This window comes from Gobio gobio, assembly GCF_949357685.1.
Source record: "Gobio gobio genome assembly, chromosome: 22".
In the NCBI taxonomy this organism is placed as follows: Eukaryota; Metazoa; Chordata; class Actinopteri; order Cypriniformes; family Gobionidae; genus Gobio; species Gobio gobio.
This window is the reverse complement of record NC_137118.1, coordinates 34,088,374-34,104,330: the sequence shown is the minus strand read 5'-3', so window position 1 is coordinate 34,104,330 and position 15,957 is coordinate 34,088,374. Positions and strand designations below refer to the sequence as shown.

The 15,957-nt window shown below is 37.7% G+C and overlaps 1 protein-coding gene across 3 annotated transcripts in view; it reads left to right on the top strand.

Annotated features, from left to right (window-relative positions):
- myo18aa (myosin XVIIIAa) overlaps positions 1-15,957 on the top strand; it is a 59,101-nt gene that overhangs the window by 24,818 nt on the left and 18,326 nt on the right. For 2 of the 3 annotated variants that reach the window (XM_079804595.1, XM_079804593.1), the window contains 19 exons: positions 136-199; positions 297-441; positions 1,112-1,276; positions 1,362-1,452; positions 1,532-1,724; positions 2,976-3,062; positions 3,445-3,586; positions 3,669-3,828; positions 5,113-5,299; positions 5,383-5,578; positions 5,668-5,777; positions 8,142-8,207; positions 9,974-10,102; positions 10,809-10,952; positions 11,349-11,438; positions 11,732-11,851; positions 13,252-13,372; positions 13,593-13,720; positions 13,912-14,066. In XM_079804595.1, coding sequence (XP_079660721.1) covers positions 136-199; positions 297-441; positions 1,112-1,276; positions 1,362-1,452; positions 1,532-1,724; positions 2,976-3,062; positions 3,445-3,586; positions 3,669-3,828; positions 5,113-5,299; positions 5,383-5,578; positions 5,668-5,777; positions 8,142-8,207; positions 9,974-10,102; positions 10,809-10,952; positions 11,349-11,438; positions 11,732-11,851; positions 13,252-13,372; positions 13,593-13,720; positions 13,912-14,066 — 2,493 coding nt within the window. Of the gene's footprint in view, positions 1-135; positions 200-296; positions 454-1,111; positions 1,277-1,361; positions 1,453-1,531; positions 1,725-2,975; positions 3,063-3,444; positions 3,587-3,668; positions 3,829-5,112; positions 5,300-5,382; positions 5,579-5,667; positions 5,778-8,141; positions 8,208-9,973; positions 10,103-10,808; positions 10,953-11,348; positions 11,439-11,731; positions 11,852-13,251; positions 13,373-13,592; positions 13,721-13,911; positions 14,067-15,957 lie in introns of all 3 variants that reach the window. The other variant, XM_079804594.1, reaches the window with a different exon arrangement.

Below are 15,957 nucleotides of genomic sequence, written 5' to 3'. Positions count from 1 at the left end.
CATACTTATTGCATAAATCAATCCAGCCGTCTTTAACATGCCATATTCTGCAGTAGTGTGCAAACTGAGATTCATCCAAAGCAGAAGCATGTGCAGATTAAAGTTGATCAACTAATGGAACATTGTGCCTTTCAGGACTGAACTTCATTTCAATCACTTTGCTGAGAACAGCACGTTTGGGCTCCTCCCTCACTCAAAGGTAAGAAATGCCACACATGCGATCATAAGGTAGACCTAGACACACACTTTATCTCTTTTATCTGTACACATTGTATCATATGTCATCTTTTCTGTAGCCCGAGGACAAGCAGAAAGCCACTCAGCAGTTCACTAAGCTGCAGGCTGCCATGAAAGTGCTGGGCATCTCTGCTGAAGAACAGAAAACAGTGTGGCTGATTTTAGGGGCCATATACCATCTCGGTGCCGCTGGGGCCACCAAAGGTAAAGCTACCAGCTCCTCCAGTGCCTAAACCAATAGTAATATCTAAATGCATGAGAACACTGTAGAATAAAGCATGCCTGATTGCACCCAGTGTATTTTTACATCTGTCCACTAAGAGTCAGCAGAGTCATTTCATTCATGTGACTGAGGAAATCTTTAGACTTGTGTGTGCACGCCTGATGTCTACAAAACATTTGTCAGTCATCATCAGTGTTTAATACTGTTTCATTGTGTACAACAGTTGTTGTGTTTGTGTTTTATTCGTTGTAACCATGTGTTTTATTGCATATTGATGTTGCATGCTGTTCCCGTCATAACACAGAAACAGATGCAGGTAAATGCAAGTCTCTCTCTCTCTCCATTTCTTTTTTTTTTAGACTGAAGGCAGGTGGTTTTATTATTTTTATTTTATTTATTTAGCATCTTAATAGAACTGTGCTTATCTTTCATCTGCCTATTTGCTTGTTTCTGCTCTCTAATGTCGAATGCTGGAAAATGTTTGTTCTCTTTGATCATCAATCCAGGAGATGAAAGTTTCTCCTTGTTCTTTGGACATTTGACCAAAGAGCTTTCACTGTAGCTGGAAAATCTATTGTAGTTCAGCATAATGTGACGGATGCTTTGTGGTAACAGTTTTTCTTTTTCATATGTGGCTTTCTGACCCCTCAGCGGGCCGAAAGCAGTTTGCCAGACATGAGTGGGCACAAAAAGCAGCGTATCTTCTGGGCTGCACGCTGGAAGAGTTGTCATCCGGCATCTTTAAACCCCAGGGAAAGAACACCCTGCCCCGCTCAACAAGCGTCCGGCAGAGTACGGATGATACAGACAGCTCGGGTATCTTTTTTTGGTTAACATTCTTAAATATGTCATAAATGCTTCCCTATTTTATGTTTAAAAAGAGTTTTTGTGTGCGTTTTAGTGTCTAAAGCAACAGCAGCTGAATGTTTGGAGTCCATGGCATCTGGTTTATACTCTGAGCTTTTCACGCTCATCATCTCTCTTATTAACAGGTAATCAGTGATTACAGTGCAGTATGAACTGATTTAGTAGGGTAAGAGATGCATTCAGATGTCTTTTTCTACTTTTCAGAGCGCTGAAGTCCAGTCAGCATTCTCTCTGTTCTCTGCTGATTGTGGACACACCAGGGTTCCAGAACCCTCGTCAAGTGAAGAACCAGCGCGGTGCCACGTTTGAGGAGCTTTGCCATAATTACGCTCAGGAACGTCTACAAATGCTTTTTCAGGAGCGGACATTCGTAAAGGAACTGGAGCGTTACAAAGAGGTGTGCAAAAACACATAATTCTGAGCCTATATCTCCAAGTCAACTTCTTATAAAAGCTCTACATTTATATGGATGTTCATATACTACAACTTAAATTTACATTTTTGATTTTTTTTATCTACAAATTTATTTTTTATTTATTTATTTGCCATTTGCCTGTAATGCCAGTGAAGCAGTGTACTACTACTATGACAGTTTAAAGGGATAGTTCACCCAAAAATGAAAATTCTGTCATTAATTACTCTCGCTCATGTCGTTCCAAACCCATAAGACCTTCATTCATCTTCAGAACACAAATTAAAAGTTTACAAATATTTTGATGAAATCCGAGAGCTCTCTGACCCCTCCATAGACAGCAATTTAATTAACACTTTCATGGCCCAGGAAGATCGTAAAACATCATTAAAATAGTCCATGTGACTCCAGTGGTTTGACATTAATATTATGAAGCGACGGGGATACTTTTTGTGCGCAAAAACAAACAAAAATGACAACTTTGTTCAACAATTTCCATCTAGCCTGTGTCAGTCTCCTACACTGTTTAAGATAATACAAGTTTTTATACACAACAGGACAGCATTTATTTGATCAAAAATACAGAACAAAAATTTTAATTGTGAAATATGAATAGAATTTAAACTTTCTATTTGAATATGTTTTAAAATGTAATTTATTCCTGTGATGCCAAGGCTGGATTTTCAGCACCATTACTCCAGTCTTCAGTGTCACATGATCCTGCAGAAATCATTATAATATGCTGATTTGCTGCTCAAGAAACATTTCTTCTTCATCTTATTATTACTATAATCAGTGTTGAAAACAGTTGTGCTGATTAATATTTTTGTTGAAGGATTTTTTTTTCAGGATTCTTTGATGCATAGAAAGTTCAGAAGAACAGCACTTTTTTGTAACATTATAAATGTCTTTACTGTCACTTTGATAAATTTGATGTATCCTTGATGAATAAAAGCACAAATTTCTTTAACAAAAAATCGTACTGATGATCCCAGACTTTTGAACAGTAGTGTATATTGATTTCTCAGGGCCACTTTTTGCCATGTCTATTTAATGTTTTATATATCTTCCAGAGTAATATAATGTATTTTTCATTATTTTCATTTTTCAACACAAACATTGGCATAATTATTTGCACTTGAATTAGTTTCATTAATTTGGATGTCATATAATTAAAGCAAAGCTTTATATATCAGTGTCCATCCAAACAAATGAACTGTCTCTTTGTTTCCATAGGAAAACATTGAGATCACACTGGATGACCTGGAGCCCAGCCCTTCTCGCTCAGTGGCTGTGATGGATCAGTCCTCCAGTCAGGCCCTGGTGAGACGCACTTGAACTGCCATGGCCGATTATTTACCTGATGTTTAAAGTTTGTGTGATTTATATTAAAAAAGAGCTCTGTGGATAATAATTATTTTATGTTACTTCCATCTCTGCGTTTGTGTTTAATCAAAATCACTTGAAATCACTTGAATTTGAAGATTGAAACTGGAAATGACAGACTGGAAACGACAGACAATTCAATCCTATATTAAAAGTAATGGTTTGGCTATGGTCATGGTGATATACTGCAGTCTTTTTTTAACAGTGTTTATAAGTACAAGAACACAAGAGCTTAATGAGAGCGATCTGAGGGAAAAATGGGTGTATTATTTTTACGACTGTGGTGTTTTGACTGTGTATATTCATGTTTGTGTTTCAGGTACGTACTCTGTCCCGTACAGATGAGGCCAGAGGTCTGTTTTGGCTGATGGAGGAGGAGGTTTTGCAGCCGGGAGGGTCAGAGGAAACACTCCTGCAACGACTCTTCAGTTACTACGGCCCTGCAGAGGGAGAGAGCACAGGTCACACACACAAACACGCGCAAACACAAACTCACACACTTGCATTCTGCCCTGGACCAATTTATGTATTTTTTTTCTGCAGGTCACACAGTGGTGCTTAAAAGTGAAAATGCTCATCACTTCCTGCTCGGCCACAGTCATGGGACAGATTGGGTGGAATATGACACACGTGGTTGGCTGAACCTAGCCAGGTTAAATCCCACCCCCCAGAACGCAGCCAATCTGCTGCAGAACTCCCAGAAGTAAGAGCTGCCTTCAACCTTAAGTCAAAAAATTATTATTAAATTTAAAATATTATTAAAATTAAATTATTACTATTCAATTATTCAATTATTATGCTTTTTTATTTTATCTTTCTTTTTTGTGTAATATAGTTCATGTAAACTATCAGCAAAGTTACAAAGCACAAAGTCCACGACAAAGGGCCTCCACGACTCCATCAGAAAGCACTGATGCCTTGTTTGTATTCCTGCCATTATTTCCATGACTTACCTGTGTCACCTTGTAACACATTTGCATAATCCCCGCCTGATATCGATTTCCATTCTGAAATCGGATACTTAAGGTCAGGAATCGGATACTTTTTATAAAATAAAAAATTTGATTCCTGTTATCGATTCCTTTGTGTGCATTTTAATATGACTTTAAACCATTCAAGTGCAAGAGGACCCGCGCACTGTTTTCTGTGCTGCGCACACATCCATAACGTGCGCATAGAAAAAGTGATTTTAATGGGATTTTAAACCATTCAAGCGCAAGAAGACTCGCACACTGTTTTCTGCGCTGCGCACATCCAAAGAGTACTCACAGAAAGCCGCCTCTTATACTAAATAGTATGTGAAACTTGATCTGAGTTCTTTTCTGTGTCTTTTTGCACTTGAATGGATAAATACACACAAAAATGTCAGTCGGTTATGTCTTAAGTGAGCGAAAACCGAGTTCAATGCATATTGGATCCATACAGCTCTAAAACACAAAGTATACTTCACTTTATTATGCATACGCGAGGGTCAGCGTTCAGTGCGCGTGATGCGAATTTCATCATCAGAAGAGTATCATTTAATTTTTTTGCAGTATTTACATGGGTTGTAACTTGTGGCAAGAGATTGCTCAAAATGCATGTGCATGCGTCGAATGCCTGTGTACACGTAAGAGTCAAAAGAAGTCCAAAGACAGTGGAACTAAAGAACCTTTTGCTGTGTACTCACGATTTGGACCATGAGCCAAATTTGTTTGTACCATGAGTCGGGATTCAAAATCGGTCACCTAAAGCGTAACCATTCATTGAAGCGCTGCCCACGAGGCCATCGACTCTGACCGGAAAGTGGCTTTTAAGGAAACCAAAACTAAAACAGAGCATTCAGACAGAGGTTGAAAACAAGTGCTGCAACAATGTAAATTATAAACATATTTGAAAATTAAATCATGTTATGAACAAAACAAAACAAAATTATGAACATGTAAATGAGTATAATAGGGGCCCTTTCAAATATGTTTTTCATTCAAGAACAAACTCTTTCCTACAGAAAAAGCATCAGCGGGATGTTTGTGGGCCGCTCCAGCAGTGCTGCTGTTCTGACCGGCTCAATCGCCGGACTTGAGGGCGTCTCTCGGCTCGCCATGCGTCGGGCCACCAGCATGAGGAAGACCTTCACCACAGGCATGGCGGCAGTCAAGAAGAAATCTCTCTGCCTTCAGATTAAACTCCAAGTGGTGAGTTGTCAAGAGGGCTAATGTTTCCCATCAGTTCCAAGAAATGGCTAAAATTACACATTATATATTCCTCTTTCGATCAGGATGCACTGTTGGACACCGTCCGCAGATCCAGGGTTCACTTTGTCCATTGTTTGTTACCCCGAGCGGAAGTTCTGAGGGCCGCAGGATCCTCAGAGGAGAGTTGCGACCCTGGACTCATGCAGATGGATGTGGCTTTGCTCAGGGCCCAGATCCGTGGCTTCAAACTGCTGGACAGTTTGAGGATTTACAGACAAGGTGAGAAGAGAGATTGAAAGATCCAATCAAATAGATAAAATCAAGTCCTCTCTGTTATTTCCTGCTGAATATCCGCATGCTTTGTGCAGGTTACCCTGACCACATGGTCTTCTCTGAGTTCAGAAGACGTTTTGACGTTTTGGCCCCTCACCTGACCAAGAAACTGGGCCGGAACTACATTGTGAAGGATGAGAAACGAGTGAGTAGCTATTTGAGAGAATAATGAGCATGGAAATAATAGTACAAAAGCTTTACAAATTACCAAAATGAAGTTTTGAGCTCCTCTCGCTCTTGTGTTTCGTGAGTACGACACAGAAATGAACTGGGTAATCAGGGTTATTGTGACAGCTTAATCAAGAAACCCCAGCTGGGTCTCTGACTTGAATCAATACACAGAGCAGACAGGAAAAATGTAGTAATTGCTCTGGGCTTTAGTGCTTACTAAATGCCCAAATGTACTGTAATTATCAGCTAGAAAAATGTCTCCGTCCAGGGGCCTCCTAATCTCGCTTTGGCCCTGTGATTAGCCGAGGGGAAAGGAGAGTTTTATACAAAACCTTTGCACTGTGGCCCTGGGCTTGTAAAGGACAGACAGGGTCCAGAATTAACATTTGCCAAATGCAAATGCAAATGGGCTTTGCAAAGTAAAAAAATATTCATGAGATGAAAGGAAATTTCATTAGGAAATGCAGCATAATTTAAAAATGACAACCTGAATCTCACTGATGCAAATGACATTGGAAAACATAGTGGAAACATTGTAATATAACAAATAATTGCAAATAATTACAATATCAATTGTGAGATATTAAATTATATTGTTGGATTTAAAATCACAATAATGAGATATAAAACAGAAATTATGAGAAATGAATTGACAATTATGAGATATAGTCGCAATTGTGATAATGACATGTTGCAATTGTGAAATAGTCATTTTGGGAAATATAAAGTCATATTGTGATACATGACGTCATATTGGAGGATATAACATTCAGATTTTGAAATCTAGTCACTTTTGTGAGAAATCAAGTCGCAAGTGTGAGAAAAAAAGTCATATTGTGAGATATAACATCGTATATATTAGGATAAACGCAATTGTGAGAGTCATATTGTGAAACATGAAATCATACTGTGAGATATAAAGTTTATTTTTTTACTCAGAAGGCAGAAACAAACATGTGTTCTTGACTTGTAAAGACTGAACGGCTAAATAATCACATTGTCATGGGGACTAAATATATATTTTTTGCAAAATACAGTTTAAAGGGTTAGTTCACCCAAAAATGAAAATTAGCCCATGATTTACTCACCCTCAAGTCATCCTAGGTGTTTATGACATTCTTCTTTCAGACGATAAAATCGGAGTTAGCTATATTACAAAAGTCCTGGCTAATCCAAGCTTTATAATAGTAATTATTTTTGAAGTCCATAAAAAAATGAATCTGTCCGTCAAATTACATGCTCCACATGGCTCCGCGAGGTTAATAAAGGCCTTCTGAAGCGAATCGATGCGTTTGTGTAAGAAAAATATCCATATATAAAACTTTATAAAGTAAAGTTTCGGCCGATCGCCTTCCATATTAAATTTATGGAAAAAGTGCCTCTGTCGTTCAAAAGGCTTCCGTTATCAGGTACGCTCGTCAGACGTCGCATACGCATCTTGAATTGCGATAAGGCACTTTCAACACTTTTCCACGTAAGGTGATCGGCTGGAACTTTACTTTATAAAGTTTTAAATAAGGATATTTTTCGCATCGAAGCATCAATTCGCTTCAGAAGGCCTTTATTAACCCCCCAGAGCCATGTGGAGCACATTACTTGACGGACAGATGCAATTTTTATGGACTTCAAAAACAGAGCAACAATTACTGCTATTATAAAGCTTGGAAGAGCCCAGGACTTTTGTAATATAACTCTGATTTTATTTGTCTGAAAAAAGAATGTCATATACACCTAGGATGACTCAAGGGTGAGTAAATCATGGGCTAATTTTCATTTTTGGGTAAACTATCCGTTTAATGCCCAGTCTGAAAAATGAATTGCTGGTAAATTGACAGGTGTAGCATAAGGAAATTTTAGACACCAAGCACCTGCTTTTAGAGTAAAAAGAGTACAGAAAGATGCCCGACCTCTTTTTATAACACAACAGAGAAGGTCAGTGGTGTTTTCAGGTCTCGGAGAAAATAGAAACGATGCAAAATTGGAGATCTAGAGAGACACAACGAGAAAGAAAAAGACAGGGGGAGGTAGAACCGTGTCTCAGAGGAGAGTTTTTTTGTGGACCAATGCAAACAATGGCCCTTTAGTTGTCAGGGGCCAGCACCCCCTTTAGTGCTGTAATCTAGATGGGCCCTTTCAGATAGATCGAATTCTCAAGACCTTTCCGCATGAGAGAGACAGTGTCAGTGTCACGGTGAGGGCTGATGGTCGTCTGGACAGTTTGGGGACTGTATGGCAGAGAATAACCAGTGAGAGTCCTGTAGGCCTACAACGGGGTCAGCAGTTTTTTTGGTAATGTACACTGTGTGAACTAGACATGACAGTGTGTGTGTCGTTGCAGGCAGTAGAGGAGCTTTTGGAGTCACTGGAATTGGAGAAGAGCAGCTATCACATGGGTCTGAGCAGGGTGAGTACACGCACACACACATTTCGGTTCAATTTATCACTTTAGAAGCATCAAAGGATGCAGGTAAGTCAAATTTTGAATCATAAGCGGCAGGTGATATTACGAGTGTGCGTTTTTCGTCCGTTACTGCTTGGTCCGCTGGCTGGATGCAAGAAACTCTCATCTCAGCATGAGCTGCTTTATTTGTTTGTGTCTTTCCTAGTTCTTCATGCCGTCCTAATCAGTGTGAACAGACGCTGGCGCTCAACAGTTTAATCCCATCAGCTGGAAAATCATGACAAGCCAAAAAGACCCCTGAAAAAAATGGTGGCGTGTGTAAACAAGCCCCGCCTGGCGCGTTCCCAGAAGAATGGAGATTTATTGGACCGTATTATAAGTTGGAATAGTTAGTCATTATTTTGTGGCAGCTGCAATTGGCGTAAAGGTTTGCGAAGGCTGAACTGAGCTCAGAAATAGATTACAATGTCAGGGGCCCTTCACGAAGGATTCGAGCAACAACACAAACTGATTTACAACTCTTCCAATATCTCCTGTCAGTTCTGCTTGACTTGTGCTGTTACGATTACTGGCAATGAAAAATAAACCAAATAGGCGTTAAATGGACATTGATTTACTTTTCGTACGATTTGCGGTTCGTTCAGATTGTTGTGGTCAGATGTTGACACAGAAGTAGTTGCATGAGTGTAATCACGATTAGTGATTTTTTTTTTCTCCTTTCAGACCCTCAGGCCTTGTTTATATGTTGTTAAACATCAATCTCAGATTAGATGCTTACACCTGGCATTAACATGCTTCTCTGAATGTCTTATGATCAAATTTTTATCTCATCTCATGACTAAATGCATCAGATCAGACAGATGTTTTAAAAATGACATTCTGTCATCATTTACTTACCATCATGTTGTTCCTTCTCCTGGACACAAAAGACGATATTTTGAAGAATGTTGGCAAGCAAACGGTTTCGTTTCCCATTGATTTTTATTTGTGTTTATTTGTGTAGTCAATGGGTACCGAAACCCATGCTTACCAACAGTCTTCAAAATATCTTCTTTTGTGTTCAACAGAATAAAGTCATATAGGTTTAGAACATGAGGGTGAGTAAATGATGGCAGAATTAAACATTTTCAGTGTACTACCCCTTTAAATATATTAAATATAAAAATAATTAAATATTGATAATTAAATATTAATTTATTTGAATAAGTAAACAAAAACAGAAGTGTATAAAAAAGCCACCTCTCTCTTGCTGTTAAAGAAATGTATCCATATTATTTTTCATATTAAATTGTGGTCACACTTTAGAATAGGGTCCAATTCTCACTATTAACTAACTATTAACTACGAATTTTGCCTTTGCTTATTAATAGTTAATAAGGTAGTTGTTACATTTAGGAATTGGGTAGGATTAGGAAGGTAGAATAATGTCATGCAGAATAAGGCATTAATATGTTCTTTATAAGTACTAATAAACAGCCAATATCCTAGTAATATGCATGCTAATAAGCAACTTGTTAATAGTGAGAATTGGCCCTAAATTAAAGTGTAACCTACATTTTTTTTCAGTTTAAATTCTAATTGATCCTCTAAGACATAATTAATTACAAAAAACATCAATGTGCTTATGAATCTTCATTACAGATAAAAGCATCTGTTTAAAAATATGAGTTTATGCACATCTAGGAACATTTTAGGAACATCATTATAAGCATTTTCAACAGGCTGCCTTTGCTGTTGTCACAATTATGTTGTGTGTGTGTGTGTGTTAGGTGTTCTTCAGGGCTGGAACAGTGGCTAAATTAGAGGGGCAGAGGGATGAACACACCAGACAGAACATCACGCTGTTCCAGGCCGCTTGCAGGGGCTTTCTGTCTCGACAGGCGTTCAAAAAGAGGAAGGTAAATTCAATTTTCCGTTTTGCTTCAGTCCTGTGCTGAAATTGCACTGTCAATCAATCAGAATCTCAACACTGAACTGTGGTAGAAAGTATTTTAACACTGAAAAAATTACACACTTCAGCTTTAAGTGCTCTCCTGTTTAGTTACTCTAGAATTATTAGAATCATTATCATGCCATCAAGATTTTAATTTAATACTGATCACAACATAACATGCAGTCAGGCCTCTGAACAAAATCCTCTTAACGCTTTATAAAGTGCATTTTATTCATTCCAATCAAATTTACAGTTTTGGTTTGCTGGTCTTTGGTGCTTTTTCAAAAATGACAGTCATACTGTGTCTGTGGCTTTTATGTTTGTGTTTGCAAAGGAACATTAATCATTTCATGCCACGCTGTCATGTCATTCACAGATGGAGATCTGTATCATCAGCCTGTTTGTTCTGAGCCCACATAATGCAGAAATGAATGAATAGTTCCGTCAAAATTAATATTCCGTCATCATTTACTCATCCACATGTCATTCACACTCTATTTTATATAATGAAAACTAATGAAGACCAGGGCTGTCAAGCTCGGAAATAAAAAGGCACAAAAGATTTGACTTATGATGACTTATGTGCAATAATATAATATAAATAACAGAAGTAAATGAATAATTTTTTGCGTGAACGATTCCCTCTCTAAAAACCCCTCTCTATCTCTCAGATCCAGGATTTGGCCATCCGTTGCGTCCAGAAGAACATTAAGAAGAATCATGGCGTGAAGGACTGGCCTTGGTGGAAGCTCATCACCACTGTACGGCCTCTAGTAGAGGTTCAGCTCACCGAAGAACAGATTCGAGGAAAAGACGTGAGTCTTTCCACATCACTCTTTATTTCATGTCCCGGTTTGCTCAATATGTAAAGCTTCTTTCAACTTACAGTAGAGTGCAAAGGTTTGTCTGTGTGTGTGGATGCATTTGCCTTAAAGATGACATGATCTGACGGCTTTTGTTGCATCAGAATTGAGCTGAGATATCTCTTTGAGCTCAGATTGAGATGATGGCTTAAGGAATCAAAGCATTTGAAACATTGCCGTCTGGCGCTTTCTGAACTCACCTGAAGTCAGAAAGCTCTTGCCTGATCAAAAGAGCATCAGATCATACAATATTAGCTCAACTAATCTCAGGCCAAAGATTGTTTTGTTCTTATATAAATATTCAATATTTTTTTGTGCTTGAGATTTTGCTGGTATTTTGACTCGTAGGAGGAGATCATGCATCTGAAGTTGAAGCTGGAGAAGGTGGAAAAGGAAAGAAGCGAGCTTCGGCTGACCTCGGACCGTTTGGAGAGCAGAGTAAGATATGCTAGCATCTTATTTGACTTCAACAAGCAAAGCAGTGCCTCATTTTACTGTCCCGTTTTGAGAAATCCTGAGGGAAATCGAGAAAGCAAAGGATGTTATTTTTAATGTTAGGTAGCCTGAGTGTCCCCACAAGGATGGACAATAAAGTAGTAAGTGATGTCTTAATGAAAATGTAAAAATGCAGGAAGCTTTCTGTGACTATTAGGTTTACGTTGAGGAGACATGAGTAGAAGTCAATGGAAATGAAATGGAATGGAAACCAATGCATATGTGTGTTTATGTAGATCACGGAGTTGACGGCAGAGCTTTCAGATGAGAGGAATTCTGCGGAGTCTACATCCCAGCTGCTGGAGACGGAGACAAGCGAGAGATTGCGTCTGGAGAAGGACATGAAGGATATGCAGGTACATGAACTCCATGTTTCAGTAGGACCGATGCTACTAAGTAAACTGTAAATTCAAAACTAAAATAGTGTAGTTTTTCCAATAATGAGCTTTTTTCAGTGATATAATTTACAAAACACTACATCTACACAACATTTATATTGCATGTGCAGTTTTTCTTCCGATAATCAAAGTATAGGGAAGACTTATTCATATCAGTTAATTGTTTTATTCATACTAATATGAATTTGGATTTAAATCATTGAAAAATAAAATAAAATAAATAGTACAACCTTTTTTCCCCTTTTTTAAACATTTATTTCCCCTATTAAAAAGGTTATTAAGGCTATTTTAATGGTTTCGAATTTTGTTTTGGAGGTCTCTTACAACATATTTACATATAAATGCTTGTTTCCGCCACAGAATAGAACATTTTAAAAGATAATTCTGTTTTTTTTCCCTCAGAATTGCTAGATATGAACTCACAATTGCGAGTTGTAAAGTCAGAATTGCGTGTTTAAAAAGCATATTTTTTTCCCCTCAAAATTGGACTTTATAACTCACAATTGCGACTTTATATCACGCAATTCTGACTTTACTTCTCACAACTGTGACTTTATATCACGCAATTCTGACTTTATTTTGCGCAATTGCGACTTTATATCATGCAATTCTAACTTTATTTTTCACAATTCTGACTTTATAATGCGCAATTCTGACTATATTTCTCACAACTGCAAGTTTATATTTTGCAATTCTGACTTTATATCACGCAATTCAGACTGTATTTCTCATAACTGCGAATTTATATCTCGCAATTCTGACTTTATAACTCTCCATTCTGTTTTTTCTCGCAATTGCGACTTTATATCACCCAATTCTGACTTTATTTCTCGCAATTCTGACTTTATTTCTCGCAATTGCGAGTTTATATCTCGCAATTCTGACTTGATAACACGCAATTGCGACTTTACATCATGCAGTTCTGACTTTATAACTCACGATTTTGAATTTATTTCCCGCAATTGTGAGTCTATATCTCGTAATTCGGACTTTATAAAGTCAGAATTGTGAGAAAAAAGTTGCAATTACCTTTTTTATTTTTTATTCTGTGGCATAAACAAGCTTTCATATTTACATGCATAAAAGGTAAATAAATAAAAAAAACACTTTTTTTCTCATAATCTACATTGCACATCATTTCTCAGAGTCTGGTCTAGTGTAGCTTTAATTTAGTTAAACTGCTTTAAATTATGAGTAGTTTGTGTCATGGATTGACTGGAAGTTGTGGTGAAAGACTGTTGGAGAGATATTATAGGTGATAAACTTTCTTTTATAATCTGAGGAGCTTGTGGTAGGAGTGTATTTTGTGAGTGAGCCACTGTAGAACACACCTGTTCTTGTCTTTTTCTGAAACTCAGGTGAAGTTTGACACTGTGAAGAAACAGATGGAGTCCATGGAGATGGAAATCATGGAGGCTAGACTCCTCCGAGCATCAGAACTCAACGGCGAGATGGACAACGATGGCGATGATGATTCTGGTAAAAAAACAAAAACAACAATCTAGATTACCAATCAGATAGTAGCTGAATCTGATTACGTAAATGTTTTATAAGAACTTCAGTTTTTTGGAGAAGTATGAATGGTTTCCTTGGCTGCTGGGACAGAAAGAGGGCACAGAACACCCCCCCCCCCCTCCCTCCCCCATCTCAACACAACTCAGGAAAAATCTTTCTGTCTCTGTGTGTTTGTTCACATCAGGAGGTGAATGGAGGTTAAAATATGAACGTGCCATCCGAGACACAGAATTCACAAAGAAAAAACTCCAGCAGGATATGGATGACAAGCTAGAGACAGAACAACAGAACAAGAGACACCTGGAGAGAAAAGTTAGTATAGCACAATAAATACACACGCGCACAGTGCACACACACTAAGCTTGCCAAGTAGACTATACACACAATGTAAAATGTATCTGAATTCAAACTCTGCTACAAGAAATTCCTTCTGACGAACCAGTAAAACTTTAGAATCTTTAGACTTTTATAAACTTCAGTTTCCTGTCTCGATCTTTGTGCAGTTAACAGACTTACAGGCTGACCAGGAGGAGTCCCAACGATCTGTCCAGCAGCTGAAGAAGAAATGCCAGCGGCTGGCAGCTGAACTGCAAGACACCAAACTGCACCTGGAAAATCAAGAGGGACGCAATCATGAGCTGGAGAGAAAACAGAGGAAGTAAGAGTCAATCACACACACACACACACACACACACACACACACACACACGCACACACACACACACACACACACGTTTGATGGAGACTTTCCATAGACGTAATGATTCATATATTGTAGAAACTGTATATTCTGTTCCCTAAGACTACTTCTAAACACAACCCTCACAGAAAAATGTCTGCATTTTTATGTTAAAAAAACATTTTCCTCATGGGGACCACGTTCTTTTCCCACAAGGTCAAATATTTCTGGTATTGTCATCCTTGTGGGGACATTTTGTATGCTTGACCAGAACCACACACACGCACAGAAATTTCAGTCTGTTTTCAGTCTCCTGCCTGGTCACCTGCTGGGGTGTGATTACAGAGATTTCTGTTTGATTATTGTTTACTCTATGGTTGTTTTTGGTCATTTGTTTGCTGTTTTATTGGATGGGCTGTTTATAATTTGAAACTTTGAGCTGTAGTTTTTGTTTCTTTGTTTACCATTTGATTGATTTAACAGTTAATTTACTTTCTGATTAGTTTGGCTGTTCATTTAATGTTTGGGCTAATAGTTTACTTTTCGTTTAATCATACAGTTTGTTTAATCAAAAATTAAGCAATTTATGTTAAACATTTGATTGATTAAGCCGATTGTTTGGGCTCTTTCCTGTTTGATTGTTTGCTTACTGTCTGATTACTGTCATCTTTTGTTTGTCGTTTAGTAGGGCTGCACAATATATCGAAATTATTGAAATATCGCAAATGTACATATCGCGATATGCATATCGCAACGGCACGCAATATCTGAATGATTTTAATAGGCTACTTCAACATTGTGAAAAGTGTATGTTTTAGGTCGACGCATATAGCAGAGAATAGACTGGGCACACGACTGTGACTTGCTTGATGTTAAAAAGAGTTATTAAACGCAATAACTTGCGGAAAAAAAACTCCTTGCAGTTTCGCGCTGTCTGCTGTCTGACACACACACTGAAACGTGCGCACAAGCCGCCTCTCTGAAAGTGTGTGTTCCCTTCAGTTCTGTTTCGTGTCTTGTTACACACTCGAACTGTCAAATACACACACAGTTATGTCAAAATGGCTGTCTTGACGAGTATTCAAGTAAACACAGTCGGTTATGCTTTAAGTTAACAATATCAGTTAGGGAAAGAAAATGAATGTGTGTCCATAGGATCCGTGCATTAGGTCTTAAAGTGACAGCCTGCTAAATACAGTAAACCTGCCGCTGTCTGTCAAACAACAAAAGAAAAAGATCAAATCACTGTGCTCTTGGCTGAATAATTTGTAGCTTTATTATGCATCAGTGTATCATATTTAATTCATGTGAAGACTACTGTTTTTAGTTCTTATTTTTAATAACAAAGATAAATTAAAATAACAAAAATAATCGTCCACCCCTAGTTCAGGTGTCTTTGTTTACCTGGATGTTCTTGATGTTAAGTTTTAGGTTGATTTAACTATATATTACCAAGAGTTTTTGGTATTTAAAGATTGGCATTACATGTTTTCTTTGTTTACATTGATGTTAAAATTCTAATTTTTAATTCAAAATTAATTTTTGCTAAAACACTGCTGGACACTGAAGTTGTAGCGATGCTTTCTTTTCCCAGAAAGAATGTGAAATATTTTTCAAAATATAATTTAAATAGATTTTACACACTTAAAGCAATATCGTATCGCATATCGAATATCGCATTATTTAACAAGGTATTGCATATCGCATTTTTCTTCAATATCGCACATCCCTATAGTTTAAAGTTAGTTATTTAAGCTGTTTTTCTTACTTGTATAATGTCTGAACACTCATTTGTTCGTTGTTTTCTTAAAATCTCAATTTTGTTTGTTTTATCACTGTTGTTTAGTCGTTTAAGCTGTTGGTTTACTGT